This window comes from Lindgomyces ingoldianus (genome assembly GCF_010093535.1).
Source record: "Lindgomyces ingoldianus strain ATCC 200398 unplaced genomic scaffold BDR25scaffold_3, whole genome shotgun sequence".
Classification (NCBI taxonomy): domain Eukaryota; kingdom Fungi; phylum Ascomycota; class Dothideomycetes; order Pleosporales; family Lindgomycetaceae; genus Lindgomyces; species Lindgomyces ingoldianus.
In genome coordinates, this window is record NW_022985164.1 from 2,049,831 (window position 1) to 2,075,382 (window position 25,552).

A 25,552-nucleotide genomic window follows, 5' to 3' on the forward strand; every position below is an offset into this window, starting at 1 on the left:
ATGGGTTCAGGTCCACAGCACCACCACGTTTCCTAAACACTTATCGTATACTGCGCATTCCAATATTACGAGTAGCGCCCAGCCTCAATTACCATCGTGAAGCAGGGTCTAGTGGTAAGCCGACGCGAATTAAATAGAGCATGTTGTCACATAGCGCGGAACAACTAGGGTAGGCTCTATCTATTCGATATCTTTCTAGAACTGCAGGTGAGTCAACGGGATGCTAATATCTGTCTGAATTACCCATCCTGTCACGTCTCACGTCAGTTGTTAAGATGCAATGTGAGGACAAAAACGACTAGGACCTGGAAGAGAATGTTCATTGAGGAAGGGCGTGACGAGGAATGGTTGTGGGGGAGAGGGTGGGCATTTTAATTGGTGCTCACTCCAATAAAGCACAATCATGAAGAGAACGTAGAAATGGCCAAAAGGTTACCAGACGTTCGCTCTTCACCTTTAAACCTCTTCCTCGCGTTGCGATTTGGGTATCGTGTGAATCGTAGACGAGGGAAACTCTATGATGCTATCATTGCATATTTGCTAGGCGGTATCGTGGAGCGAAGACGTGTACTCAGCCGTCAATATTCTGTCGCTGATATGTCGTTGTCGGAAGAGGACCAGGGGAGCGGTGACGACGAATGAGAATACTACAGGCACGCTCTTCGTTGTTTAAATATAGCCATTCACGATATATAAACGGCTAATCAAGCCTCGCATTCACGGATCTAACGATACGCTGAATTACGGTCTGATGAAAGAGGTGGCGGGATGCTTTTTGAAGAATACGAAATGAGGCTAGTAGGCGGACCAACTTACGGCCGGTAAAGCGACCTTAAGAGCTGCTGATTGGTCGAGAAAGCTACGTCCGAGATCATGACCATCAACTTCAGATCACGAAACCCTCACGGCTTTCCTCACGGCTTTATTCTTCTCCGTGCGTGCTGAATATACGTGCTGGCTGCCATATCACTCTATGCGATTTCCGCCTCGCCTCGCGGAGTCGGATAGATAGTGCAAATGTCGGGCAAGATTTGTTGCGATGAAAGAGATACAAATAGGTCACTACTCCCCTTTGTTCATGTCATCTTAATCCGTTACAACGCATACCTTCGTCTTCTAAATAATTATAAACCTTGACATCCGTATTGGTTATCTTATCTAGTAATAATGGTATTCCTCGACTTAGTCAAGTCTTCCAACACAAAACTTCCCTCCCACTTGGTCGCTGTTTTCGTAGGAGGCACTTCTGGCATCGGCGAATATGCTCTTAAGGCCTTCGCTAAGCACTGTAAACATCCTCGAGCATACTTTATCGGACGGTCTCAAAAGGCTGCTGATCGAATCTCATCCGAGCTCAAGACCCTGAATCCTGATGGAGAGTATATTTTCATGAGAATGGACACGGGATTGCTCAAAAACGTCGACAAAGCCTGTCAAGAGTTGAAAGCGAAAGAGAAGGTTATCAACATCCTGTTCATCACCACAGGTACACTTTCCAGTGGAACAGACACAGAAGAAGGTTTACACCTAGCGGCGTCATTGATCGTCCACTCACGAACTCGGTTCATGCTCAATCTTCTCCCACTCTTGCGCGCAGCGCCAGACCTTCGACGAGTCGTTTCTGTCATGGCTGGCACTAAGGAAGGCCCTTTCGTGAATGAAGATTTCCAGTGCAGGAATGTCCCACTCATGAGAGCACGTGGCCAAGGCGCATCCACCATCACTCTAAGTCTAGAAACTGTTGCAAAGATGGCCCCCGAAGTGTCCTTTATCCACGACTTCCCTGGCCCCGTCCGCAGTAACATAGCCCGAGACCCAGGCTTCGTACCGTTTATATTGAAAGCTATCTTTAAGGTCTTCGGTCCCCTTGTCTACATTCCAAACGACGAATCTGGAGAGCGCCACTTGTACCTAGCGACTAGTGCACAGTATCCCCCACATGATGGCGAGGCCTCTGGCGTTCCTGTAGGTGGTGGTCTTGCTATTGCCCACGGTACCAATGGAAAGCCCGGTAGTGGTGTCTACACCGTTGACCAACATTGCGAAAGCGGAGGAGCAAAAAATGAGGAGCTCCTGGCGAAGTTGAGAACGGAAGGGTGGGATAAGAAAATATGGGATCATATTCAGGGGGAGTTTGTCCGGATTACTGGGAAGGAATCTATTTAGATTGAAGTTGCAGGAACGGATGGGTTTAGTGATCGTTTAGCCTCCTCCAACGTGGCATTCTGTTTGAAGTGCATTAGAAAGCGTTAAATATTTCATCTTAATGAATTGATAGAATCGATTGAATACTTCCGTCAAGCAAATGAAGGTGGGCCTAATATACAATGTGATATTAGTCGGGAATAGTACTAAACGGTGAAAATAGCTAGGGGAGAGTGAACTCTAGAAGGGAGAGAGGAGAGATTTAAATTCTGTCAGCCTAGTCGTTCCTGACTAATAATTCGGGGTTGTGTTTGCTCACTGTGATGCAGTGGGATCGCCATGCCAATTAAGGTCGGTAAGACCAGAAATACCAGTTCAATGGTTTAAAAAATCGCACACTTGAATGCCTCCTTGAGGTGCGCAATGTTGGCGCGAACTGCTTCTAGATCCTTCTCTTTATCCTCAACCTTGTGCATCAAACTTCAATAGCTTCAGCACATCTAGCAATCTCTTCTTCCTTCGGCACATCGTCATTTATTGAAGAAAGAAGATATTGAACGTGTTTTGTCTCTTGGATGTCCAACTGGCACGTTGAAGGGCTAATTATCTTTTCCCAATCCTCCAGGGGGGCAGTTTGAAGGAGAGCTTGGTGCGACGAATACGGAGTAGCGGACTCGAGGCTGCTTTAGTATATTGAATTTTCGAAGCTAGCATATGCAATCTGTCTTGCGGAGTGCAGGAGGGGGATTAAAATAAAGCCACTATAGAGATATTAAAAAGAGTTCAAGGTAAGATGGTGTAATAGAAGAGTTGGTAACATGATATGAAGCAAAGAAGTGAGTGATCTTTAAGCTCTGCGCAGAAATTCTTCTTATACAATAGTTACAGTAGTAATCATGAGTTATTGTTCAATTAACGTTAGCTGCTTTCTTGTTTGTTATTCTCACTAGTGTGCACCCTACTGATAGCTATTCAGACAATTACCTTATTCTTCACTTCTTCCTTTCACCTTTCCAAGATCTCTCCTGTATGACATGCAAAATAATATTGCAACAAATTGATTAGTTTTCTATTTCTTTCCTATTAGCTTCTGTGCTTGTTTTATTATTGTTGGGCAGTCTTTTTGATTTTAAGGTTGGCTCTATTACACTTCTCGCGACCTACTTTACCGTCACGTGATGCATCGTTTGCCTTGTCCAAACCCTTCATCGTGATTGGCAATGTGTTCGAGACGTGGGTGCTATGAGAGAAATGGTATGTAGTCTGAGGAGCTGGCTTCGCGGGAGCTCTTCGTATCACGACTGTACCGCTCTGGGCAGGGGAAAAGGGTTTGAGGGTCCAGGGTGTCTTGGCGGGGTAAGCTTGTTGTCCAGAAGGCCTGACGTATAAGTGAAGAGAGTACAGCATCCAGTACGCCAATTCATGTCTTTTGAAAGGTGCAACCCTTTGGAACCCCTAAGCAAGCGCTCGTTTTAGGACGATGTGACAAGATTGCGACAATTCTAAGACTAGCGAAGGGAGTATCGTTGCTTATTTTGTATAGTGGCTCGGAGATTGAAATTCCTCCTTTCATGGTGTTAGTGGAAGTAAAACCGTCGAGGGAGAATGAGAGTGGGAGATGTCTAGGTTTGGCCGGTTGGATGAGCGCGGAACCGGCGGGTTCCGGAAACCAGAAGCAGCTCTTCAGCAACCACCAAATGGACGCGACAGCACTCACACAACATCCCCCGCTCTCTACAGTCCGTCATACAGCCTCCTTTGATGTCTCGAACTCTCTCTGTCACTTAACCATCTTTGTCCTACTATTCGGTCTCACCGTTGACCTATTGAAAATTGAGAACCAAGTCACCCTACCTCGGACCCAATCTGCCCTTCGTGGAACATCCTGAGTACATTGACGAACAATATTATATGTGCGCCTGTGCAAGGAATTCGCAAGCCCTTCGTCCACACCCTTTCGCCTTCGTGCCTTAGACTTTTGGGTACATTTCTGCTTCCCTCGCCACTGGTATTCGCAGCATGGAACGCCACAGCGTCATGGTCCAGCAAATACAAACGAAAATACGCGAGTTCTACAACTCCAAGACGCCGTATCGAGTCTATCATGGATCTACGAACAGTACGCGTCATGTCGCATTTGATCCAGACCGGATTGTGGACGTGAGCTCATTGAATCGCGTTCTGCATCTAGACCTGGAGAAAAAGACCGCCCTCGTCGAACCGAATATGCCAATGGACGCCCTTGTAAACGAGACGATAGGAGTGGGCCTCCTGCCGCCTGTTGTTATGGAGTTCCCAGGGATTACGGTCGGCGGCGGCTTTGTTGGCACAGCTGGTGAGAGTAGCAGCTTTAAATATGGGTTTTTTGACCAAACAGTCAACTGGGTTGAGATAGTACTGGCTGACGGTACACTTGCCGTTGCCTCTAGCACCGAACATCCTGATCTCTTTAGGGGTTTGGCAGGCAGCTTTGGTACTCTGGGCGTCCTTACGCTGGTCGAGCTGCGCCTGATCGACTACAAACCATACGTTGCTTTAACGTACTACCCAACATCGAGCATCCACAGTGCCATAATAAAACTGAAAGACGAGACAGCCCGATCCGATAACGATTTTGTGGACGGGATCCTGTTCACCAAAGTGAAGGGGGCAGTTGTATCTGGACGGCTGACTGATTCGTGTCAACAAGCCGGTAAACTTCAGCGATTCGCCCGTCCCTGGAACCCATGGTTCTACCTTCATGCCCGATCGATTGCGGATAGGGGAAAACCTTTTAGTGAAGTTGTCCCTACCAAAGACTACCTCTTCCGCTACGATCGTGGATCTTTCTGGATGGGGATGTACGCCTTTCAGTACTTCCTGTTGCCCTTCAACGCTGTAACTCGCTGGATCCTGGATTATTTCATGCATTCGAGAATCATGTACCACGCAATGCACGCCTCCGGCCATACCGATCGCTATATAATACAAGATCTTGCACTGCCAGCGCTGAACGCGTCCGAATTCATCAACTTCATAGATTCAAGATTTGGAATCTATCCTCTTTGGTTATGCCCACTTCCCCAAAACACTAGAGGCTCTATGGCCCACCCAAACAGTCTTGCCAAGTCTCGAAACATAGCATTCCAAGCATCCAGCGACGGCGATGACCCGTCCAGCGACAGCTCCAATTCAGCAGAGCAGTACATCAATGTTGGAGTTTGGGGCCCCTATCAGTCCAGCTATCCCGAATACGTGAAGGCAAACCGCGACCTCGAGGCAAGTGTGCAGAAAATGGGGGGTTTAAAGTGGCTCTATGCTCGGGCTTTCTACACAGAAGAAGAATTCTGGGAGATATACGATAAGCGCAAGTACACTGCTCTTCGCCAAAAATATAACGCTAGCTCTCTTCCAACGATCTACGAGAAAGTTCGAGAACATTCCGAAAGAGATCGCGAAGAGAATTTCTACGGACAGGGCCTGAAAGGACAAGTAAAGCGACTCGTGCTCAGCACTGCATTCATGAGGGCTGTTTACGGAATTTGGAAGGCCATTCGCGGCGGCGACTATCTTCTCAAGCGCAAGAGGGAGTAAAGTCAGCCCCACATGGGTTAGTTTACACAAGGGAGTCGTCAAGACAACTTTTTCAGTCTACTCTGAGTGGTTTCTCCTTAAGTTCGTATTCGTTGTGCCCCCAAAGATTTTCAAGGAACTCCTAGCTATTCTAATAGATATTTATGTAACGAGATAGGTGGAATAGTGGATTGAAGCTCCGTGGCCGTTTCTTTAATTCCACTTCCCCCCTCTCCAATAAGGCACTGTTCGCCAAAGATTCATAGAACCAATTCGCCTCAAACGTCTGCATAATATCTTCCAAATCGGTCGACCGTTTCACTAAAGGAACACCACATGAGGGTTCTCGAGCCTTATGCGATTTTCTGCATTTTTATCGATGCGATAAAGTAGACTCGTGAAACTAGACTTCCTTGCTTCTGGGGAAGTCTTGCTACTTGGGGGTCTGTGTATTCTTGGAATAGCTTTTAGGAATGGATTAAATGTTGAGGGAGCCCTATTAGTTTCGATTCCTATATATTAGAACGAGTACATATGTCAGAAATAGCCAAGATGTGAAGATCTAGTACCGGCTATGGTCTCCGCCATTTCCTCGGCCTATCGTTTTTTCATGCATTTAATAACCCGCCACTAACGGCGCTTCACAAACTATGAATCAGCACCTTTCAAATCTTGATTGGCAGCAGACAGTGTAGCCAAGGTCGGCATGTCTCGTACTGACCGAATCGGATATCAGCACGGCGTCTCGGGTACTCGGCCATTGGCACAGCACCGAATGCGAAACGGCCATCGAAGCATGGAGATACCAAATCCATCGGTCACTTTCATTTTCTGTCAGAGATACCTAGTGTCATGCTTGACATTTGAACATATATAAGGTAGAAGCGGGAGTAAAGCTGCCTGGATTGCAGCATCCAAACGATCCTCCCACATTCTCCATTCCACAATACAATCGAGGACTTCAACATGGCATCAAAATCCACAAAAGTAGTCAAGATCGACGACGTCTGGCAAGTCGAAGGGTATTTGGCTCCTGATTACATCTGCTCTTCATATTTTCCATCTAAAACAATTCAGGCGTCCACGCGAAGGTCTCAAAATCCTCTCCACCTTGCAACCCTCCAATCTTCCTGGCAAGATCATGATTGTTGCTGAAGTCAATTTTCCACCTAACGGCGCCACCCCAGCCCACCGCCATGGTGGGGCTGCTGTAGTAGCGGTTGCACTCGAGGGTACGACCGTGAATCAAATGAATTGCGAGGAGCCGATAACTTGCCCTCCGGGAAGTTTTTGGTACGAGGCTCCAGGATGCCATCATGTGTGGAGTGAGAACATGAGTAAGGATGATGGGGCGAGGTTTTTGGCCATTTTAATTGTGGATGAGGAGGTTGTACAAGATGGAATGGAGGGTATTCTGGTTCTGGATGCGGAGGTGGAGGCGAGGGAGAAGGGAGAGTAATTATAAGAAACTAGGAATTAGGCAGTAAGGCGGATAGGGTTTTGCTATACTATGCATCCAATTCTGGACCTATGGGATCAGCAATGGGCTTAGGGACTCATAATTCAATCTAGAATAGTACCACACCTACGTTTCATGCCTTGAGAAGGTTGTTATAAAGGTTTCATGCACTCTTAGGACAAAAGCGAAATTAAGTCTGTGCAGCCTATAAGCGAGTATTGGAGTTAAAGCCTTGCCCACGCGAGAAGATCTTCATGTATGACGTAGCCTGTAGCGCCAGTACGTTCTTAATAGCACTCGCCACAGGCCAAATTATTTGCATTCAAACCCCCTCCCCTAATTCCTACTATCCAGCTGTTTCAATTTTCACTGAGAGTCAAGTCATGCCAGCTAATGCTCATCTCTTGCTCTGTGTGGGGGTTCCGATCCTTTCATTTCCTGTTAACAGCATGGCGGGCTAGGTAGAAGGTCAGGTAGTTGCACAAGCAAGGTGTGGTACATCAATACCAACCTCTAAATATCTGCTACTACTATTAACAATGTGGCAAGCTAGTGCCTCCGTGTAGTTCCATATTTAGATATCTCCTTCTCTCCGCAAATATATAAAGCGGTTCCCTCGTGACGCAACATCACATTGCGGAGCAAGTTAGGAAGCAGCTATTTCCTCCTCTCGATTGAGTGCGAAGGCTAGAAGTGGATTAGGTATAGCCCGGACGATGGGTACATTGATGGAACGTTGAAACCGATGGTAGAATTGGATCAAAAAGTAGACAAATTCTGATACTACTGCAGCAAAGAGGGTCACGGAACATCCAGCGAACACGAACACTCCCGGAAAAAAAAAAATTGTTTTTTCTATATACCAAAGGAGTGTGAGTGATAATGTAACCAAATTAACACAAGGTAGTTCTGTATAGACTTATAGAGGCTCCTCCACATCCCATCAGCTCTCTTTTAGGCTCTACAGGCGTCGTATCAGAGGAAACGCGCAGAGCCAACTTTCTGAGCAAAACACTGGTCGGGATTTCCAGGATGAAGATCGAAGTAGTTACCCTGATTGACGGGACAGCCAGGGAGGCTGTAGACCCTCACTGCATGAATTTGTTAGTATTCCATCTTTTCAAACGACCATTTCCGCTTGGGGGTGTTTATTTCGCTTACAAGTACGAGTAAGATGGTTCCCAGTCAAACTAATGCTGTCGTAACCGCCAGTAATGGTGTTGGGGATGCAATCCTCCGTGTTCTGAGCGAACACGATGTCATCGACCAGACGCTGGAGGCAGGCAGTGCCCGCAAAAAATTGACCATAGACGGTCGGAGTCGCCTGGCGCTCTTGAACGGGTGTGCCGGGAGCGGCTTGAACTACCACGGAGGCGAATAGGAAAGAAGCAAGAGCTTTGATCTGCATGATGGATATGTTGGAAGTAATTGGCCTTTGTAGGTAAATATAGGGGACTAAGAGATGGATGAAGAGATTGAGTTATGATGGGTGATGTGGGAAAGATGGAAGGAAGACATAGCCTTCTTATACTTGCCTTTGGAAAAGGCTGTGGGCCGAGTAAAGAGTGCTAAGGCACATAGCTGCATGAATACGGTGGGGAGTGAAAAGTCCTCTAATGTTCTTCATGAGCAGTATCAGGTCATTTAGGATTGTTAGTGGCCAATAGAAGGTGAAAGGCTCTGCCACAAAATGTTGCTATGATGCACATCTCCCAGTGTCTGTGATTATGTGTGAATATGAAAGTGTGCTGAGCATGTTGGATTATCGAACTTCTCACCGCCGCCACATCCAACAGTGATTATGGGACATGCTTTGGGTGTCAAGTGAACATTAGTGTTCGTGCTTCGTTGCCTACTCTGCTGTTGGTGGACAGAGTCATTGAAGATTCGGGATGAGTGGAGAAGGGTTTTTGCGTCATGAAATCACTGTGGCGTAGTCTTCGAATGAGGATGAAACTTCAACCTATATGTGAGGTGCTAAATGCTCTGTGCAAAACATGGTCCAGCGCACATGATCAGGGCCAGTAAGCTTCTGGATTTGAAGGGAAACTCCAACATTGGCGAAAAGCACGGCCCTGCATTTGGTTAACGCTCTTTCTTATTCTAGCAACAGGGTTAACAGATTGACTCTACTCTAGTTATGTTCCACGCTACATGATAATATGCAGTATTTGAAAGTTTTATTGAGAGTAATGTTCCAAGTTTATCTTCTCCGAGACAGAAATCTGCTACAAAGCTACTATGCACGTGTTAAACCCCTGAGAAATCTGGTGGACTAGGGGCTAAGTTGGTTCTGGCACAGCTAACTTCGCCGCAGACCCGGTTTTGGTGATCAACATAGTCGTTCCCAACTGCTACCATGGTCCGTGAACAGCCAGCACGAACCAAGCTCTTGGAAATGCTCCTACCAGGGGGTGGCCACAAGGAGCTGCGGACAGTACTGGTGGCACTCAGAGTCAATCATTAGTAGATTGATTTGCTGGGGGATGAATGAACGTAAGCGGGATGCGTACTGCTAAGCTCACGCAATAAGACGGTAAGGGATGTTCTGCACGCGGCCCGCAGTTTCCGAAATATTACAAGGATGGCCTCCCAGAAGAACATGTTATTAGGGACTTAGGTTCTGAGAGGATCTATTCAGTTTAAGCCTAGTGGAATAGAGTAGTGAGATGGCGAGGGTGTGGGTTTAGAGCGTGCCTACAGTGCAGGAAATTACCTGCTAGGGGAATTAATGAATTGATAAAACAGATTAGAGACAAGAATAACAGGTTTTGGTGGAAAGAAATGAGAAATCACAGGAGGTTGAGAGACCTCATCACCCAATGGGATGAAGGAGCTTGCCTGGGGTTGTTGGAGGTGACGTTCCGTTATGTTTTCCCTGTGTATGGATGGAATGAAATCACATCCTAGGACAGCCGTGCCTAAGAAGATCGAGTGAGAAGAAAGAGGTAGGTTGGATTTAGCAATACTGCGATTAGCTGCGAAAGCTGTTGCCCGTGCTCTGGTTTGGTAGTTACCTGGGAGAGAGTCAAGTGCAGATATCAACTTGGCAACGTCCTCAGACTTCCCTACGCCTGTGGAGTCGTATTGCTCTATGGAAGAGATGCGTTTCTGTCCAAACTGAATCCGTAATCTTTCATTTACCGGGTGATTCTCCAGCCAAATGGGGCTGATGGAGTCGGGGAATGTCGGCGAGCGGGGAGAGTCCGAGTCGGCAGGGTCGTCTATTGGTACCACGAAGTATAAGCTGAAGAAACAAACAAGTATTGATCTCAGCAGGTTCAGTCAGCCACAGACACCTCTTTGTGGTATGGAGATACATTGACGATGCACTGTGATAGCCAAATGGAGCAAGCGGGGAAGATCTTTGACGTGGCGTTTCTGGTCCTCGCTTTTTTCAGCCCGCCCCCCAATCTTTTCTCGCAACCTCTTCGTTCCACCAGACCACGAAACATCTATCTGAACAGTATCGTGAAAATTCGAATCAAGCTGAAGGGCCTCTAATTCGAAGAAGAAGCTCCTTGCAAGCCCTAAAAGTCCAACTGTAAGAAATATACCGTATTTCTACCCGATGTTGATTCTGTTTCTCTCCTCTTGCAGGCTCTGGCAACCTTCAGCTTCTAGTGGCTTGCCTACGATATGCAAAGGGCCTTTGGCACTCACCGCTATCCAATCCACAATGCCTCACGATTTCCACGTAGGGCTGGGCGACTACCCGCCCATTGCGCAGTGTGAAAGGTAGCCAAATACTGCAGACCTCGCAGATTCCCTGCATTTTCTGCGTGATCTGAGAAGGCATCTGAAGGTATTTCAGTTGGGTTGACAAGATTCTGTTGCTGCATCGCTGCTGTCGTCATGCATCTAGCCGTCTTTTCATTTGGTCTGTTGTTCGTAGTTGCATCAGCGGGCGACTGGCCTCACTACAACGACCACCATGAATCTGCCGACTCAAAGGAGAGCTCGTCTCCATGGACTTCACCCTTGTTTCCTGGCCCGCATTATCCTGAGCAAACACCATGCTCAACTACAACTGTTCCTGTCTACTCCCAGCATACCTCTGTCACCCCAATTTCGACGATTACACAATACTCGTCGTTAACCCTAACATCAACTGCGTATCCTTCATACGGCCGCTCTAGTTCATCCAGTTCAGAAGCTAGTCACGTGCTCAGCTACCAGTCAAGCTTAGTGACGAGCCATACAGCTACTACAAGTTTAGCATACACGAGCGGTTCCTCCATTTCAAAGTCAACGTCGTCATTAGTTCACCGTAGTTCTTCGATTAGCGGTACCTCTTCGGGCAAGACTAGTTCGGTCTCGTCTACCAGCCAAACGCCCACAAAGTCGACCGCTTCAGGGCCCTTCTCGGTCCACGTTTTATCATCCTCAAGTGTGGCCACAAGTTCAGCCAAAACTAGCATCGTCAATTCATCTTCCGGCAGCCTGGTCTCCACACCTGCTATTCCAAGTTCACCCAAGTTCTCTACAACAACTTCATTGGTAACACCACCACCCACAACGACGACTACCAGAAAATCTTCCGCCTCTTCATCACTATTCCAATCATCTTTCTCATCTTCATGCCGAATCTCAACTACCACCGTTACGATTGCATCGCGTGGTAGCGTCACTACTCTACCCTGCACGGTAACTCAGACACCCCTCTGCGGAGGAGGAACGCAGTATGTCACAAGCATCTTTCAGATCTATACGAACATTACGAACATTTCGGCCGGCGGTTGTTGCACAAAGAACATTACGACGACGGAGACTCTGCATCTCCCATGCACCAGTACTCCAAGCAACCATGTCACCAGTTCTTCTGGGGCTGCACCTACGAGTTCAATATCTGGATCTCGTTCCTCATCAGGCAACTGTCCACCGCCAGTAACGGTCACCGTCCCTGGGGAATCAGTTATCTTTCCATCGTCCGCACCAACTAGCTGCGCGACCCTGCCTCCTGTTGTATTCATTGTTACAATTACGACGACTACAACCTCGATCTCGACATCAACAATCACGCCCCCGTGCTCGGCGTCCACTGGATCCCAGGTCTCGGACTCTATTAACTTTACATCTCAAAGCATTCCAGTAACTACGTGCCCAGGGACTATCACATCAATCACGGTTACGAAGGACTGCACAACTCCACCGCAATGCCCTACACAGACCTTATGTCCAAGTCTCTCCTGCTCGACTTCTTCATGTCCTACTCCAGCAATCTGCCCGCCGGTCACTCCGACTACTTGTTCAGGAACTACAGTATATCTAAGCTCATGTCCGGTAGGGACACTAAGCTCTAGTCTACCGTCCTCCTCAGGCTCAACTTCATGCTCGAGCTGCACGCCGATAACTGTTTACCCTAGTCAATGCCCTACTATTACACCAACGACCTGCCCATCCTCCAGCACTAGTCCTCCAGTAGGCGTATCAAGCAGTTCGGTTTCACCATCCGGCTCAAATTCAGCACCAAGCTGCACGCCAAACACAGTATACCCGAGCTCCTGTCCTCCAAATACTAGAACCACCTGTCCGACATTCTTACCCTCAACAATCTACCTATCATCCTGTCCTCCACCTACAAACACAAACACCAACACCAACCCAACGCCAACCTGCCCATCCTCCCACCCCTCAACAATCTACCCAACAACCTGTCCACCCATCACAACTCCAGCAAACTGCCCTTCCTCCCCCTCCTCCTCAACGCCCCCCACCTTCACTCGCCCCTCCGCTAACAGCCCAACCCCAACACTCTGCCCCGTTTGCCACGACCACAACCGTACCGCGCTGCTAGTGCTAACAATCTTGTTCGGGGTCGGGTTACTGTTAGCACTGCTGGGGCTAGCCGCTGCAATGTGGGCTTTGCATGGACATCGGAAGCGTAGGGTGCCAGGGACGTGTGCGCAGTGTGGGCAGCCGTTTGGGGGGTGTACCTGTGCGGTTACTGGGGGTGGGGAGAGTTAGTTTGGCGGGATGAAGCGGGGCGGTCGTTTAAGAGTATATGCAAGCGATGGAGTTGGGGTTGCAGTGCGTATGAATGAGAAGTTGATGCTTGTTCAGATTTGGGTTGTAATTCTTTGGTAGTCGGGTAGGGGTTGTGATTGGGTCGATTAGGGGTAGTGACTTTAATATCCTAGATGTCTGGGGAATAGCCATAATAGTGAACGGATTACGCGCATTCTCCAGTGCTCCATAAGAATATATATGTATATATCATATCTATGCGTGCGCACATGTGTGTGTGTGTGTGTGTGTGTGTAATAAAGATTTAGTACCCGAGCCAACGGACATAAAACACGAAGTATAGACAAAAATCAGATCCATCCGAAAGGCGATATGCAGTGACAACAACCTCAGCAACACAGAAATCAACATACCACTCATTATTTTAACCCCACCCTGGTCTTCACCATTCTTCTCCCACTAACACAACATCGCTATTTTCCTCACCTCTAATACACTCTACTCGGCTCAGCTCTGCTTACCCTTCTCTAATCTACAACAACCCAACAACCCCCAAAGCACCAAGCACCAAAACCTCAAGGTACCCAGCGTTAACACCGACGGACACGGCAGGGGCAGCATTCTTTGTCGCAACAGCGATGGAGGAGGAAGCGGGCTTGGAGCTTGAAGCAGCAGCCGCGGATGAGGAAGCGGGCTTTGATGTGGTGCCTGCGACGGAAACGAGGACAGAGCCGGAGGCAGAGGAGGCGTGGCTGGTGGACGTGGCAACGGCGAGGGTCTAGAAGAGAGGTGAGCCGGGGTGTGGGAGTGGAGTGGGAGATGATGGCCTAGGAACAGAGGGGGAAATAATAGTCTAGGAGAAAGGGTAGAAGAGCATGGTCTGGAAGTGGAAATGGAATATAACAGCCCAGGAGTAAATGGGGAAGATTATGGCCTAGAAGTAGAAGGCGAATGCTTAAGAACGGGAAAAGACGGCAACCAGATGATATAGAGCTTGCAAAACGTGCAGACTGTGCGCTCAGGTTGCATAGAAAGGAACTTACCGAAGGAGTTGCCGCGGGCGTAGAAGTGGATAGTCTGGAAGAGCTGCTAGATGCAACTGAAGAGACTGTTGCAACGGAAGCGGAGCTGGATGCCCGGGAGGAAGATGAGGAGACCTGACCCATGGCGGCCGAGGCCAAGGCGGTGAATGCAACGAAGAATGAGGCTTTCATTTTGGAAGAGTAGTTTGACTCGAAAGGTGTTGGTACGGTGGTGAGGTTTTCGTGAGGATGCTGCGTTCACGGAACTCAACTGAAGGATGTGGTTTAAAGGTTGGCTGGTAGTTTGTGGATGGTAGCAGTAGCAGTGGTGCCGCGTCATGGAGGTTATATGGCAACGTGGATGCTTTCAGAAACAGCACAATCTTACACATGTTAGCGTATAGTTTATCGAGAGGTTGCCATAGATGTCGAAAGAAGGCTACAAAACAACCGAAATTCAATAATCGGGTTTCCGTTTCTGATGGTAATCAAGCGAGCGGGGACGGTGCGATGTGCGCGAACCCATAGGAAAGAAGACAGTGACATGCCGAACGATGACACTACAGAATAGTGGTTGTGTGTACCCAAAACAGAGTCTGACACTACAAAGAAGCTATTGGGCTGGTAACAAGACTAAGAAGCCACAGCAAAGTTCTGGAATCCGGTTCCAAGATCTATAGAGGTGCAAGCTTGGGCTAAGAAGCAGGGCCGGAGTCGTGACATCGCCGCAGTCCATTGAATAGTGGAGCCGCCGCGTCGAGACATGCGATTGTCGACGGTGACGATCTCGGCGCCGGAAGATTGGGAGGCGACCCCGAAGCCATTCAGCCAGCTCTTTGCATGAGCGTATTTTGATGCCACTCCCTGGGCCAGAGAGAGGGAGTGGAGGCAGGGGCATCGACAATTCCTCATGTCCCATCCTCCTAGGAGATAGGATTAACATAGAGGAAATGGTGGTGCTGAAACCTAGCATGGACTACATAGATTCCACGGAGAAGCGGAAATGGCCAACCAGAGGGGCCCAGTGGGATTTGCACTCTGGAGTCGGCTCTGTGTCGTGATGTATTGGAACGTTTGCCTCATTGCAAATGGCGTAGACTAGACTAAGGATCTTGTGAAGAGAGTGGCTGGAGGTCGGCAGAGGGATATGTGAGGCACTTGAGGCGAGTGACGAGGGGGGAAGGAAGGGACATGGGGAATGGCGCGACCATAATGGGCTAGTCCACATTGAGCGTAGCTTGGCATGTACCTTGGATCGTTGAGTTGCGCTTCTGCCGGCCTTGAACTCGCGAGCAGCTGCAACCGGCCCACCATAATTCGGCGAGCATGGCGAGACTCAGGCCCAGTCGTCTACTTTTTACTGCTCTCATTGTGATATTCCTCTTCTGGACCCTCTTGGCCCGTTTCTCTTTCGCTAGAGTGAGGGGATACTCAATTCTAACAGACCCACCCACAGCTACCAGCCCCGACGTCTCCCATGTCTCCCACGTCTCCCTGGGAGAGGAATGCTCCCCCTTTGCCGGCGGTGGAATGGACAATGTAACCATCGTAGTGAAACTCGGAGCAGCTGAGGTGTCGTCAAAGCTGGCCGCCTATCTCGATGTCATCGGTCCCTGTAGCCCGGACCTGCTGCTCTTCTCAGATCGGTATGAGACCTACAAGGCCTACACCATCCTCGACGCCCTTGCCAACCTCCCAGCCGAGTACAAGGGCAACAACCCAGACTTTGCCGCCTACGATGACATTCAGCGCTCGAACCGGTCCCTCGCGAAGACGACCGACGGCTGGAAGCTCGACAAGTACAAGTTCTTACCCATGATGGACATGGTCGCGCAATTGAGGCCTCATTCGCACTGGTTTTTCTTCGTCGAGCCGGACACCTACGTCAACTGGGACAATGTCTACCGCTTCCTCGGTGCCTTCGACCCCGACCAGCCCCTCTACTTTGGGTCCCCGGTCTGGCCCCCCAAGAAAACTGTCTTTGCGCACGGTGGCAGCGGCATTGTTCTTTCGCATCGTGCTTTGAACAAGCTGATAACCCACGGGCAGAAGTATAGGGGCAAGTACGGTACGCCTGGCGCTCACCAGTTTGGGAAGAATCTCTCCAACGAATGCTGCGGGGACGAGGTCCTTGCCCAGGTGCTCAAGGAGTGCGGTGTCTCCCTCCGCGGCTACTGGCCCATGTTTAATGGAGAGAAGCCGACTACAGTTCGGTTTGGCCCAGAGCACTGGTGCGAGGCCATTGTTACTTTGCACCACCTCCAGGAAGGTGATTTTGCGAAACTGCATGCCTGGGAAGCTAGCCGGCAGCATCCGTCAACCCCTCTTACTTTTGCAGAGCTCTTCCGTTATATCGAACACTCTGTACAGTCCCAAATGGACGATTGGACAAACATGTCCGAAGACGCCACCTTCACCACTCCCCATTCAGCCGGCGAATCCTTTGATAACTGCCTCGACACATGCTTGAGAGATCGTAAGTGTGTCCAGTACGAGCACTTTGGGGGTACGTGCCGGCTCTCGTATACTACACGCATGGGGCACGAGAGACTACCAGAGGGCAATAAACGGTGGACGTCTGGATGGGTCAAGGACAGGATTGAGGCATTCAAGGCTGCCCACTCCCCATGCCTGGGTGCCCATTTCGTCCATCCAAATCCATGAACAATCCAGCATTCGCAGCCAATCTGGCGACGAAGGCATCCCCCATCTCTTTAACGATTAACCTCCATTGCAGGCGTTTTATATCCAAAGGCATTACGGTACATCAAGGTTCAGCATTACGAACAGGATATGGACAGTTTATTATCACGGCATTCTTCTTGACTTTGGGATGGATTTGCATACTACTACTTGAACATCACGACTCTGCAACTGGACTCTGGAACTGGGACATTGTAAGGTGTACAGAGGGTCGGCTTAACTCGTTAGGCAATTTTGCCTCTCTGCTCTCCAATATTAGTATTGGGGCATGAGGCTAATGCTTGGTTCTTTTGATAAACTTTGTTCACCGCGTTGGCTCTTTCTATATTAGAAAATGCGGCATTGATGAATGAGGTGCCCTTAGCCTCGCACCTTCTTTGCAAGTTCGCACTGCGTCTGGCTAGAAGATTAGGTAGGCATTTTCCTCGAACCCACAAGATCCAACCGTTTCTACTACTGAGTTCAAAGCTTCGCTCTCCTATCTTCTCTATCTAATGATGTCAGCCCACTTCTTTGGTCTTTTAGCTGCTTACGCAGTATCTTCCCAGTTGGATTCTTTGGGAGAGCTTTTACCTCCCACACACCCCCTCTTAATTTCTTATACCCGCTAACTTTGTTGTCTACCGTCTCTTGTATCTCCTTCAGAGCCTGTTTCCTCACTATTTCATGGGTTAGATGTTCTTTGAGAATTACATAAGCGGTGGGTAGTTCCGTGAGCTGCGTTTCGTCGAACACAGCCCCAACGCCGCTTTCCATGACGTAGGGGTGTGAGTTCAGATATGCTTCCAGCTCTGATGGGCTTACTTGGAAGCCCTTGTATTTGATCAGCTCTTTTGTTCTTCCCACGACAGCAATAACACCCTTGTCAGAAATGGTGCACACGTCGCCAGTATTGTACCATCCCTTTACTGGAAACGCGGATTTATTAGCCTCGGGGCTAAACGCGTAACCCCGCGTTATATTGGGCCCTCTTATCCACATTTCCCCTGGCCCACCAACTGGCGCATCTTCCCTTCCATCATTTATCCTCAATACGATCTCCAGATTTGGTAATAGAGGACCAACGACGTCCTCTGGTTGCGCGTCGCCTGACCGTTGATATGCAACGTATCCCGCCCCTTCTGTCATTCCGTATACCTGGTTTATCCTCCACGGAGCCTTTACCATCAGACGCTCCAGCATCTCTTTCTTGAATGGTGGACCTCCGCAGTCGATCTTCTCTGCTTTGGAGAAGTCGTATCGTGCTGCGAGGTCTGTGTTTGCAAAAGAGAGGACGACTGAAGGAACACCTTGGAAAATCGTGGGTTTAACGCTGTCGACGAGCTGGCCAAAACGCTCAAGATCGAATTGCGGCATTGCTGGACGGAGTCAGAACTATTGTCTCATGCTTGATTATATGTTATCCGATGCTTGACTTACCATGATGCAGAATCCCCATATACGGTCCAAAGAACAGGGGAAACGTAGTATTCCCAATATGAGCAAACGGTGTAAAGGCCACTATTCTACTCCCCCTGTGGAATTGCTTCGCATCATGAGCTTCCAACTGTTTCACATTCGCAACGAAATTATAGTGCGTAAGCTCCACACCTTTCGGCTTACCCGTCGTCCCAGAACTGAGGTGTATTGTTGCGAGTCTTTCCCTCGTGTCTTCGTATTCCGGTATTGGCAGCACATCCCCTGGGAAGAAGTCATCCGGAATATGCAGATATCCCTTGACCCGCTCCACGACTGTGATGATGGTAGGGCGGCTCCATCCCACACCTTGGGCCCTAAGATCTTCCTCCGCAAGGTCAATCGCTTCCTCCACCTTTGGTACCACAGGACCATAGACTATGCAGTATTCTGGCCGTGTGACGCTAAATCCGTGTGCAATTTCAGAGGCGACGATTGCGTGGTTGATTGGGCATACGACGCCTCCTAGCCAGAGTATGGCATGCACGATTTCGATGTAGTCGACACTATTAGGGAGGATTACGGCCCAGTGCGACTGGTCTTTAGAGTGGAAAGTGCTACACAGGCCGTGGGCGATTTGGCCGGAGCGCGAGCGGAGTTCGCCGAGGGTGGTGGAGCGGTGGGTAAGGGAGTCGGTGGCTATGAGGTGCGATGGTGGGAGAGATGGCCGGGTGCTAGTATGGAGCAGTTGGGTTAGGGAAAGGTTGGTCGGAATGGGGATTTGGAGAAGGGAGTGATAGGTTCGCATTGTGATGGAGAAGATGCGAAGAATCGACTGAAGAAGCAAAGAGGAAGTACCTCAAGAGTTGGCAAAGGAATACAACAACATTCAAACACTCGAAGCGCAAAACCGGCGACTTGAGTCGTGGTAGAGCTGAAAGTCAAAGGAAAGGAGAATCCTATTGCTCCAAGCTACACGGTCACAACTTCAGGGACCAGGCGCTCACCTTCCTCGGGAGCTGGCTTAGGTGCCCCCATGCTCTGCAATATTTACCCGGCCGTCAAACTCCCGTTTCGAAGGCTATCAACGCGTTCCGTCTATTTGGACTTGGTAAGCTACCCCGCAGCTTTCCCGCAGCTTTCAGCTCGTGCGTGCACTAATGATTCATCGCGGGAGTGAGCGCCGACATCGCCAAAAGCCCACCTTTCCGATCAGTCAAATCCCAGATTCGATGTAAGGAAAACATTCATCCCCCGGATCTTTAGAATGGTAACTCGGTAGCCCGGCACGGTGCAGAGCTATGGAACGTCGTACGAAAGCTTCATGATAGGACTTGGGAATTTCAAGAACAATCGAGCTGGGTTACGCAACTTCACCTTCCCAGATATTCTAACAGCTTATCACGATACCATGCCCCCAAATCGGCCAATTCGTATCGGCAATGCCTCAGGCGCAATCGGGGACGGCATCGACCAAATCTACCGGCTCGCGCGCGACGGCGACATTGACGCCATAACAGCCGACTACCTCGCCGAGTTTAACATCGCCTGGAAAGCCATCGAAGTCGCGACATCTCCTGACCTAGGCTACGAACCAAATTTCCTAGAGCAGTTAGCATGGCAGGATGGTGCGGCCGCGAAGCTGATTGCCCAGCGGAGGATCAAAGTTGTGCATGATGGGGGCGCGTTGAATCCGGAGGGTTTGGCTCGGAAGACTGATGAATATTTCAAATCTTTGGGGCTGGAGGGCATGAAGATTGCGTGGGTGAGCGGCGATAATGTCACAAAGATAGTAAAGGATGGGAAGTTGGGGAAATTGATGCATCTCGATCAGAAAGGTGTCGAGCTGGGCGAGCTGCGACATAAGATTCTAGCAGCGAATGTATACACTGGTATGGCGGGTATAATGTCCGCACTCTCCACCGGCGCCGACATCGTCATCTGCGGCCGCTGTTGCGACGCCTCTCCTGTCATGGGCCTCGCTGCATGGTGGCATAATTGGAATATTACAGACTACCAGCAACTCGCCGGATCCCTCCTTGCAGGCCATATTATCGAATGCGGTGCGTACGTCACGGGTGGCAATTTCTGTGGCTGGCGAGAAATCGAAAACATGCATCACATTGGCTATCCGATTGCGGAAATCGCAGCGGATGGAACGAGCATCATCACCAAACCAGAACATTCAAATGGCGCTGTTACGGTCGATACGTGCAAAGCCCAACTACTTTATGAGATCCAAGGCCCGTATTATCTAAATCCCGATGTCACTGCGCGCATTGATAACGCGAGATTAGAAGAGGTGGGTAGAGACAAAGTGCGCTTGACGGGTATCGAAGGGTCCGCACCGCCACCAACGTCGAAGTTGGCGATTTGCCTCATGGGCGGGTGGCAGGCGGAAATTGCAGCGTACTGCGCGGGACTGGATACGAAAGAGAAGTTTGCACTGATGAAAGATCAGGTTAGGCGGGAGATTCATGACGCTGATTTCACAACGTTTAGTATGGAGGTGTATGGGAGTAGTCCGGTAGATCCGAGGACCCAGCAGGAGTGTACGGTGATGTTGAGGATGTTTGCGCAGAGCGAGGACAAAGGTGCTATTCAAAAGTTTAGGCGTGCAGTATTTTATAATGGCATGCAGGGGTATTGTGGTCTGCATCTGGGCATGGATTGGAGGACTATGGAACCAAAGATGTATGTCAAGTACTTCCCCAGTCTGGTGCCGTCCGTCGGTGTACCACTCAAGGTACACTTTGTCGATGCACCTGGCAATGTTCTCGATGTACCTGCGAAGAGGAAAGAGGAATACGCAACCGCCGTCCCTGAGCAACCCTCCTATGAACCCGAGAATTCTACGAATCTCGATGAGTTCGGGAAAACGGTACGGCGGCCATTGGGGGACATTGCATTCGGCCGCTCAGGTGACAAAGGCGGCAACGCAAATATCGGGCTCTGGGTTCGTGATCGCGCTGCTTGGCCGTGGCTTCGGTCTTTCCTTACATCGGCCAAGCTCGTGGAGTTGCTGGGTGATGATTGGAAGGAGCGGTATTCAGTAGAGAGATGTGAGTTCGAGGATCTCATGGCTGTGCATTTCGTGGTCAAGGGGTTGTTGCAGGATGGTGTTAGTAGCAGTAGCGTGCTCGATGGGTTTGGGAAGAGTGTGGGCGAGTTTGTTAGAGCGAGGGTTGTGGATTTGCCGGTGGGGTTGGTGGAAGCAGAGAGTAGGAAGAGGGAGAGGCGAAGAGGAGGGAGGTTGTAGATATTTGGTATACATTGACGATATGAAGAACTTTTTTCAATCGCGACTTTGGAGACTTAGACCTGCTTCCCATGAACGGCCTCGCGAAGCTGTCAGCACGGTAGAGAGTAGTATCTATCACGTGCCGTCGCTCCTGGAGGTTGACAGCCGAGCTGCCGGAATGCTTTCCCGCGACCGAGCTGCTTTCTCTTCCACCCGCATTCTACATTCAAAGCGGTCACTGAGCTAAAACAAGCTCAATGTGTTTGGTTCGATGTCGCCGTATTAGCCCCCGGCTTTTGTTGAGTCAAACTGTTGTTTTCTATTCATCTATCTCTCAAGATTCCTGCTCTGTCATCTATCACTGCATCTCGCTTTTCGCCCGTCGCCAGATAGAATAAGCTCCCGATGGCCTCCAAAAGCGATAAGCCTGTAAAAAATGCGTCTGGCCGCTACGACAATGTCGATTTCCACAAAGCCGTGGGCTTCAAACTTCCAACCGTCAAAGCAAGCTATAATCGACGCGACATTCTACTCTTTGTACAGTCCCCACCTTCACACAATATGCCCATGTAATACAGAGCTGATATCGCTTCAGGCAAACGCAATCGGCTGCACAAAGTCCGAGCTCCACTTCCTCTACGAATTGCACCCAAAATTCTCCTGCTTCCCAACATTCCCTATCAACCTCCCTTTCAAACAAACCTCCCAAGACGTCTACGATTTTTTCGAGCGCGCCCTTGTCACCGACGTCCCTGGTGTCCCGACCTTTGATCCAAAGCGCTCCGTCGATGGTGAGCGCGGGATTGAGATTCTCAGACCCGTGCCTGTGAGCTCTCAGGGTCTGGATCTGGAAATCAACGCCGAAATTGTGGGTGTGTACGACAAGGGTGGGAACATGATTCAGGAGGTGGTGCAGACAATGCGAGATGCAAAAACGGGCACTGTTTACGCGAAAATGAGTGCGAAGGCTTTTGGGATTGGGCAGGGTGGGTATGGAGGACCACGAGGGCCTAACACCGTCTCCTATAATCCTCCGGATCGGGCACCGGATGCTGTCCATGTTTTTCAGACTACCCCGGAAACTTGTTTATTGTATCGGCTGTGTGGAGATTATAATCCTATCCATGCTGATGATGAGTTTGCGAAACAAGGCGGTTTCAAGGGGGCGTTTTTGCAGGGACTGGGAACGTGGAATATTGCTGCCCATGGACTGTTGAAGGAGTTGGGTGAGAGCGAGGCAGAGAGGTTAAAGAGCTTCAAGGCAAGATTTGCTAATATTGTGTACCCGGGCGATGCCTTGGAGACGCGGATGTGGAAGGTCGGGAGCAAGAGTGGCGTGGATGAAGTTATCTTTCAGACGGTGGTGCGGAGTGATGGGCGGGTTGCACTGTAAGTTTTGCGAGCTTCTACATGACTGTAAAGATGAGGGCTGACGATTATTTCAGGTCAAATGGGTTCGCTAAGATTCGGCAGAGCCCTTTGAGGAGTAGTCTATAGATTTACATGAAAATATATACAGCAAAACGTAGCTTCTCGCTTCATCTTCTATAGCCTACTGGCCTTCCAACAAGGCTTTCTCTTCTCACTAAAAGCTTTCAGCCCCTCCAAAATATTCTCCCCCTTTTGCAATTCCGCAAACTCATTCTCCATTGTAATCGACACGGCTTCCTCCACAGCCGCCGACACCCAGCCCTGTCTCAATCCCGCTCTCGTACATATAATCGCATCAGGGCTATTCTCCGCAATCTTCGCCGCGTACTTGACCGCCTCCTCTACCACCTTTTCTTTAGGCACCACTTTATTCACAATCCCCCACTCCATGGCTGTCTGTGCGGAAATCGGCTCTCCCATTAATGCAAATTCAGTCGCACGCTGCAGCCCCACCGTTCTAATAAGCCTTGGTAACGCACCCCCTATTGGCGAAACTCCCCTCTTCACCTCTGGCAACCCAAACACTGCCTCCTCACTCGCAACCACCAAATCGCAGTTGACGACAAACTCACAACCTCCTCCCATCGCGAGCCCATTGACCGCGGCTATGACAGGCTTCTTCCCTCGCCGCCGACTCAGCGGGGTGAATTTCGGCGCATTGCCCATGCGCTTTGAAGGATCGGCATCGGCCGACATGGACGAATTCCATTCTTTGAGATCGGCGCCCGCGGAGAATGCGCGTCCTGTGCCGGTGATGATGGCGATGGAGAGAGAGGGCTCCGTATCGAGCCATCTCCACACACTGTCCATTTCCCATTGTGCGGCTGTTGACATGGCGTTGAGGGCGGAGGGCCGGTCCATGCGAATTAATAGGACGCGTGGGGCAGGGTAGGAGAGTTTAAGGAAGGTGGGGGTTGGGGGCGGAGGGGTGTTTGTTGGGTGTGGGTGTGGGTGTGAGGGCGACATTTTGGATAGGACTGAGGCAGGCAGAGCTTGGGAGGGGAGAAGAGCTTAAGGTTAAGAATAGTTCAGAGGTGAGAGTTGGAGATCGAAGAAGAGAGTCCAGGGAGTTCAGACCCCAGAATTTCTCTCATGCGAATCGAGATCCCGAGCCTTGGTCCTCGCACTACCCTTTCGTTCCCTAAGCTTCTCGATTCACTTACATTCATGAATCATTACACATATCCCAGCAGTCTCTGAATGTCTTGTGTTAGTGTCAAGAATCCTTCCGGGTTTTTAAATCCGAGGTTATGGTCCAGGATCCTCGTAGGGAATTGAGGGGTACGCTAATGATTCATTAGCACGAGCCGGGGTTAACGACGAATGAGATTCAGATCCAAGAGGGACTGAGATAGAAATGAATCATTGAGCTTGAATTCTAGGTGATGCTGGACCTCGGTGGTTTCTGGACTCTGATGAAGCTTCTAGGGTAAGCTTTTGAGGCTGAGGGCTATGAATGTTTTCATCGTGACTTGAGATTTCGAGCTTCAACTTGGCTTCTTTGTTAACGTTCCTTTCCCCAGCCTGTGCCTTTATTTGAGGCTTTATATCGGTGCTTGAAAGATCGAAGCTTTCAATTACTTGCTTAGACTTCACAAATTAATTCCTCTCCGTGCTGGTGTCCTCGAATTCTCTACTCCGAACCCGGCGCAATGACAACTCCACGTACAAAAAACCCTATACCAGACTGGATATCCACCCCCTACCCACACGTCCAACACTCGCTAATCACCTTTCCGGCGAAACATATCCTCCTCGTCACCATCAACCGCCCCAAATACATGAACTGTCTTCCCGTCGAAGCCACACTCGAGCTCGGTGCACTCTGGAAATGGTACGACGCAGAGCCTGAACTGCGGTGCGCCGTCTTCACCGGGGCCGGGAACAAGGCGTTTTGCGCTGGCATGGATTTAAAGCAGAGGCTAGATATCATACACACAGATGAGATTGCGCACGAGTATCCCAGTGGAGGATTTGCAGGGATGAGCAATAGGACGGGGAAGAAGCCAATTGTAGTGGCTTGTAACGGACATGCTCATGGTAACCATAAATTTCCTTTCCTAAATCTGCCACGGATTTTCTGACGTATTGGAATACATAGGTGGTGGCTTTGAAGCAATCCTCAACGCAGACGTCATCTTCGCATCTCCCAACGCCACCTTTGCGCTCCCAGAAGTCCTGCGCGGCGTCTCTGCGCTTGCGGGCGCTCTCCCGCGTATCTTCCTCCTCTTTGGTAACCATCGCGCTATGGATCTTATACTCACCGGACGCCGTTTATCCGTCGAGGAAGCTCTTTCATGGGGGCTGGTGAAGGAAATAGTACCGCAGGAGAAATTGCTGAATAGAACGATAGATTATGCAAAGGAGATTGCGAGCCTGAGTCCTGATAGCGTTATTATTTCAAGGTTGGCGGCGCGAGAAGCGTGGGAGACAGGTGTTAGCCGGGCGACGATGAGGGGGCAGGAACTTTGGGCGGAGAATATGCTGAGGAGTAAGAATGCGTCCGAGGGGTTGGCGGCTTATAGGGAGAAGAGGCAACCGAGTTGGAAGAGGAGTTATTTGTAAGTTTGGTTGTGTTTTTCATGTGTACAAGGTAGATTGGGGAAATTCTTGGCGCCAACTTTTGATTGATTAGCA

General features: G+C 49.6%; 12 protein-coding genes across 12 annotated transcripts; 7 read left to right on the top strand and 5 right to left on the bottom strand.

Moving 5' to 3' along the window:
• Window positions 1–900: 900 nt before the first annotated feature.
• BDR25DRAFT_300590 (uncharacterized protein) lies at window positions 901–2,289 on the top strand. Its single transcript, XM_033689407.1, has one exon. The coding sequence runs from the start codon at window positions 1,168–1,170 to the stop codon at window positions 2,164–2,166; it is 999 nt and encodes a 332-aa protein (XP_033553538.1). The 5' UTR covers window positions 901–1,167; the 3' UTR covers window positions 2,167–2,289.
• Window positions 2,290–2,620: 331 nt separating this feature from the next.
• On the bottom strand, window positions 2,621–3,718 carry BDR25DRAFT_349766 (uncharacterized protein; the record flags this gene model as incomplete). Its single annotated transcript, XM_033694594.1, has 4 exons — window positions 2,621–2,790; window positions 2,820–2,870; window positions 3,306–3,589; window positions 3,633–3,718. The coding sequence occupies 4 exons, from the start codon at window positions 3,716–3,718 to the stop codon at window positions 2,621–2,623; spliced, it is 591 nt and encodes a 196-aa protein (XP_033553539.1).
• A 446-nt stretch (window positions 3,719–4,164) lies between these two features.
• BDR25DRAFT_210862 (FAD-binding domain-containing protein) lies at window positions 4,165–5,718 on the top strand (the record flags this gene model as incomplete). Its single annotated transcript, XM_033684666.1, has 1 exon — window positions 4,165–5,718. One exon carries the CDS (start codon window positions 4,165–4,167, stop codon window positions 5,716–5,718), a length of 1,554 nt encoding a protein of 517 aa, XP_033553540.1.
• Window positions 5,719–6,663: 945 nt separating this feature from the next.
• On the top strand, window positions 6,664–7,156 carry BDR25DRAFT_322077 (uncharacterized protein; the record flags this gene model as incomplete). The annotated part of the gene is made up of 2 exons (XM_033692008.1): window positions 6,664–6,719; window positions 6,775–7,156. 2 exons carry the CDS (start codon window positions 6,664–6,666, stop codon window positions 7,154–7,156), a joined length of 438 nt encoding a protein of 145 aa, XP_033553541.1.
• A 931-nt stretch (window positions 7,157–8,087) lies between these two features.
• BDR25DRAFT_375748 (uncharacterized protein) lies at window positions 8,088–8,630 on the bottom strand. The gene is made up of 2 exons (XM_033697406.1): window positions 8,318–8,630; window positions 8,088–8,247 (listed from the first exon to the last, which is right to left on the bottom strand). Exons 1-2 carry the CDS (start codon window positions 8,562–8,564, stop codon window positions 8,132–8,134), a joined length of 363 nt encoding a protein of 120 aa, XP_033553542.1. The 5' UTR covers window positions 8,565–8,630; the 3' UTR covers window positions 8,088–8,131.
• Window positions 8,631–9,868: 1,238 nt separating this feature from the next.
• Window positions 9,869–15,057, bottom strand: BDR25DRAFT_349769 (uncharacterized protein; the record flags this gene model as incomplete). The annotated part of the gene is made up of 28 exons (XM_033694595.1): window positions 9,869–10,427; window positions 10,454–10,543; window positions 10,584–10,676; window positions 10,725–10,839; window positions 10,869–11,072; window positions 11,105–11,180; window positions 11,221–11,312; window positions 11,381–11,391; window positions 11,426–11,807; window positions 11,848–11,929; window positions 11,971–12,075; window positions 12,109–12,197; window positions 12,232–12,266; window positions 12,301–12,317; window positions 12,355–12,509; window positions 12,543–12,711; window positions 12,739–12,798; window positions 12,826–13,000; window positions 13,105–13,292; window positions 13,333–13,378; window positions 13,449–13,582; window positions 13,671–13,901; window positions 14,028–14,057; window positions 14,087–14,212; window positions 14,242–14,330; window positions 14,357–14,623; window positions 14,650–14,758; window positions 14,791–15,057. 28 exons carry the CDS (start codon window positions 15,055–15,057, stop codon window positions 9,869–9,871), a joined length of 3,996 nt encoding a protein of 1,331 aa, XP_033553543.1.
• Window positions 15,058–15,468: 411 nt separating this feature from the next.
• On the top strand, window positions 15,469–17,017 carry BDR25DRAFT_278009 (uncharacterized protein; the record flags this gene model as incomplete). The annotated part of the gene is made up of 1 exon (XM_033687651.1): window positions 15,469–17,017. The coding sequence occupies one exon, from the start codon at window positions 15,472–15,474 to the stop codon at window positions 16,807–16,809; it is 1,338 nt and encodes a 445-aa protein (XP_033553544.1). The 3' UTR covers window positions 16,810–17,017.
• A 55-nt stretch (window positions 17,018–17,072) lies between these two features.
• On the bottom strand, window positions 17,073–19,051 carry BDR25DRAFT_375750 (AMP-binding enzyme; the record flags this gene model as incomplete). The annotated part of the gene is made up of 3 exons (XM_033697407.1): window positions 17,073–17,248; window positions 17,382–18,206; window positions 18,268–19,051. 3 exons carry the CDS (start codon window positions 19,049–19,051, stop codon window positions 17,073–17,075), a joined length of 1,785 nt encoding a protein of 594 aa, XP_033553545.1.
• Window positions 19,052–19,654: 603 nt separating this feature from the next.
• BDR25DRAFT_278016 (DUF1446-domain-containing protein) lies at window positions 19,655–21,502 on the top strand (the record flags this gene model as incomplete). The annotated part of the gene is made up of 2 exons (XM_033687652.1): window positions 19,655–20,560; window positions 20,705–21,502. The coding sequence occupies 2 exons, from the start codon at window positions 19,655–19,657 to the stop codon at window positions 21,500–21,502; spliced, it is 1,704 nt and encodes a 567-aa protein (XP_033553546.1).
• Window positions 21,503–21,704: 202 nt separating this feature from the next.
• Window positions 21,705–22,984, top strand: BDR25DRAFT_375763 (Thioesterase/thiol ester dehydrase-isomerase; the record flags this gene model as incomplete). The annotated part of the gene is made up of 3 exons (XM_033697408.1): window positions 21,705–22,021; window positions 22,080–22,873; window positions 22,930–22,984. Exons 1-3 carry the CDS (start codon window positions 21,890–21,892, stop codon window positions 22,979–22,981), a joined length of 978 nt encoding a protein of 325 aa, XP_033553547.1. The 5' UTR covers window positions 21,705–21,889.
• Window positions 22,985–23,029: 45 nt separating this feature from the next.
• BDR25DRAFT_209919 (carnitinyl-CoA dehydratase) lies at window positions 23,030–23,881 on the bottom strand (the record flags this gene model as incomplete). The annotated part of the gene is made up of 1 exon (XM_033684618.1): window positions 23,030–23,881. One exon carries the CDS (start codon window positions 23,879–23,881, stop codon window positions 23,030–23,032), a length of 852 nt encoding a protein of 283 aa, XP_033553548.1.
• A 686-nt stretch (window positions 23,882–24,567) lies between these two features.
• On the top strand, window positions 24,568–25,480 carry BDR25DRAFT_310051 (carnitinyl-CoA dehydratase; the record flags this gene model as incomplete). Its single annotated transcript, XM_033691129.1, has 2 exons — window positions 24,568–24,955; window positions 25,017–25,480. 2 exons carry the CDS (start codon window positions 24,568–24,570, stop codon window positions 25,478–25,480), a joined length of 852 nt encoding a protein of 283 aa, XP_033553549.1.
• Window positions 25,481–25,552: the final 72 nt, after the last annotated feature.

What these genes read in the sequence shown, in the direction of transcription:
- BDR25DRAFT_300590 (XM_033689407.1), top strand. Translation starts at nt 1,168, where the DNA reads ATGGTATTCCTCGACTTAGTCAAGTCTTCCAACACAAAACTTCCCTCC.
- BDR25DRAFT_375748 (XM_033697406.1), bottom strand. Translation starts at nt 8,564, where the DNA reads ATGCAGATCAAAGCTCTTGCTTCTTTCCTATTCGCCTCCGTGGTAGTT. An exon ending in GAACCATCTTACTCGTACTT is followed by an intron (nt 8,248 to 8,317) that starts GTAAGCGAAATA and finishes AAATTCATGCAG; the next exon opens with TGAGGGTCTACAGCCTCCCT.